The 920-nt window shown below is 53.8% G+C and overlaps 1 protein-coding gene across 1 annotated transcript; it reads right to left on the bottom strand.

The window, feature by feature from the left end:
* LOC110022790 lies at nt 1-920 on the bottom strand (the record flags this gene model as incomplete). The annotated part of the gene is given in 2 exon segments (XM_020721897.1): nt 1-267; nt 387-920. Coding segments are annotated over 2 exon segments (702 nt in total). The 5' UTR covers nt 822-920.

Genomic DNA, 920 nt, shown 5'->3' with positions numbered 1-920 from the left:
CTAGATCGGAGGGCTGCCGGAAGGGGAAGAGACAGGATCAGCGGCAGCAGAAGCTCGTCGGGTGGAGACACGGCTTTCGTTGCTAGTTGAGTCTGCAGACAACTGCGCATCCGATTGGAGAATGGCTCTCCGACGATCCTTTGAGGGGCAGAAGCAGGAGGCCGACGCGTGGGTAGCCTTTTCATCGGCGACAGATTGGGAAGAAAAGGGAGCCTGAATGGACAGATCTTGTCGGCTTCTCCGATGAAAGGGGCAAGTGCTTTCGTTCTGCACCCAAAACATTTCCACTTCAGAAACTCTTCTCGTAATAGCAGTAATAGAGAATAAGAAGCGGTGCGAACAACAATCGAAGAAATTTTCACACAATCACAGTTAATTTCCTCTACCTCTTCACCGATAACCGCGCTTTCCCTGACCCGCTTCAGGAAATTGCTGCTAGCCCTACCCGTAGATGGCGATGATGACTCCTCGCCGCTTGATGAACTCCCCGGCGGCGGTGGAGTAAGCCTCCACGGAACAACCTGGTAATCGTCCTGCTCCTCCTCTACAATACGGGAGTCGTCGTCTTGTTCTTCACCTGCTGGCGAGGCCTTGTCAATGGTTGTGCAGCGTTCACATGCCGAGATGATGGGGCTAAGCCGAGCTCCAGTAGCTCGCCAAGGTGTCTGCGCCTGACATCTCCGGCAGAGAAGCACCCTCGGATGGCGCTCAACCAGAAAATTAGCGCCGTGCACCTTTGCATCGCACTCCCAACACAAGCTCGCCTGATCCGATTCGCAGTACATCCTCGCTGACCGATCGCAGAGCTCGCACCTCTTCATTCCTCTCGGTCTCTCTATTTCCCTCTTCGATTACAATCCCTCTATTTCCTTGATTTCCCGCTGTCTGTTTGGGAAGAAAGGAGGAAGAAGGAATGGAGC

The sequence above is a fragment of the Phalaenopsis equestris genome, unplaced genomic scaffold, assembly GCF_001263595.1.
Source record: "Phalaenopsis equestris unplaced genomic scaffold, ASM126359v1 Scaffold000202, whole genome shotgun sequence".
Classification (NCBI taxonomy): domain Eukaryota; kingdom Viridiplantae; phylum Streptophyta; class Magnoliopsida; order Asparagales; family Orchidaceae; genus Phalaenopsis; species Phalaenopsis equestris.
This window is presented reverse-complemented; position numbering and strand designations above follow the sequence as displayed.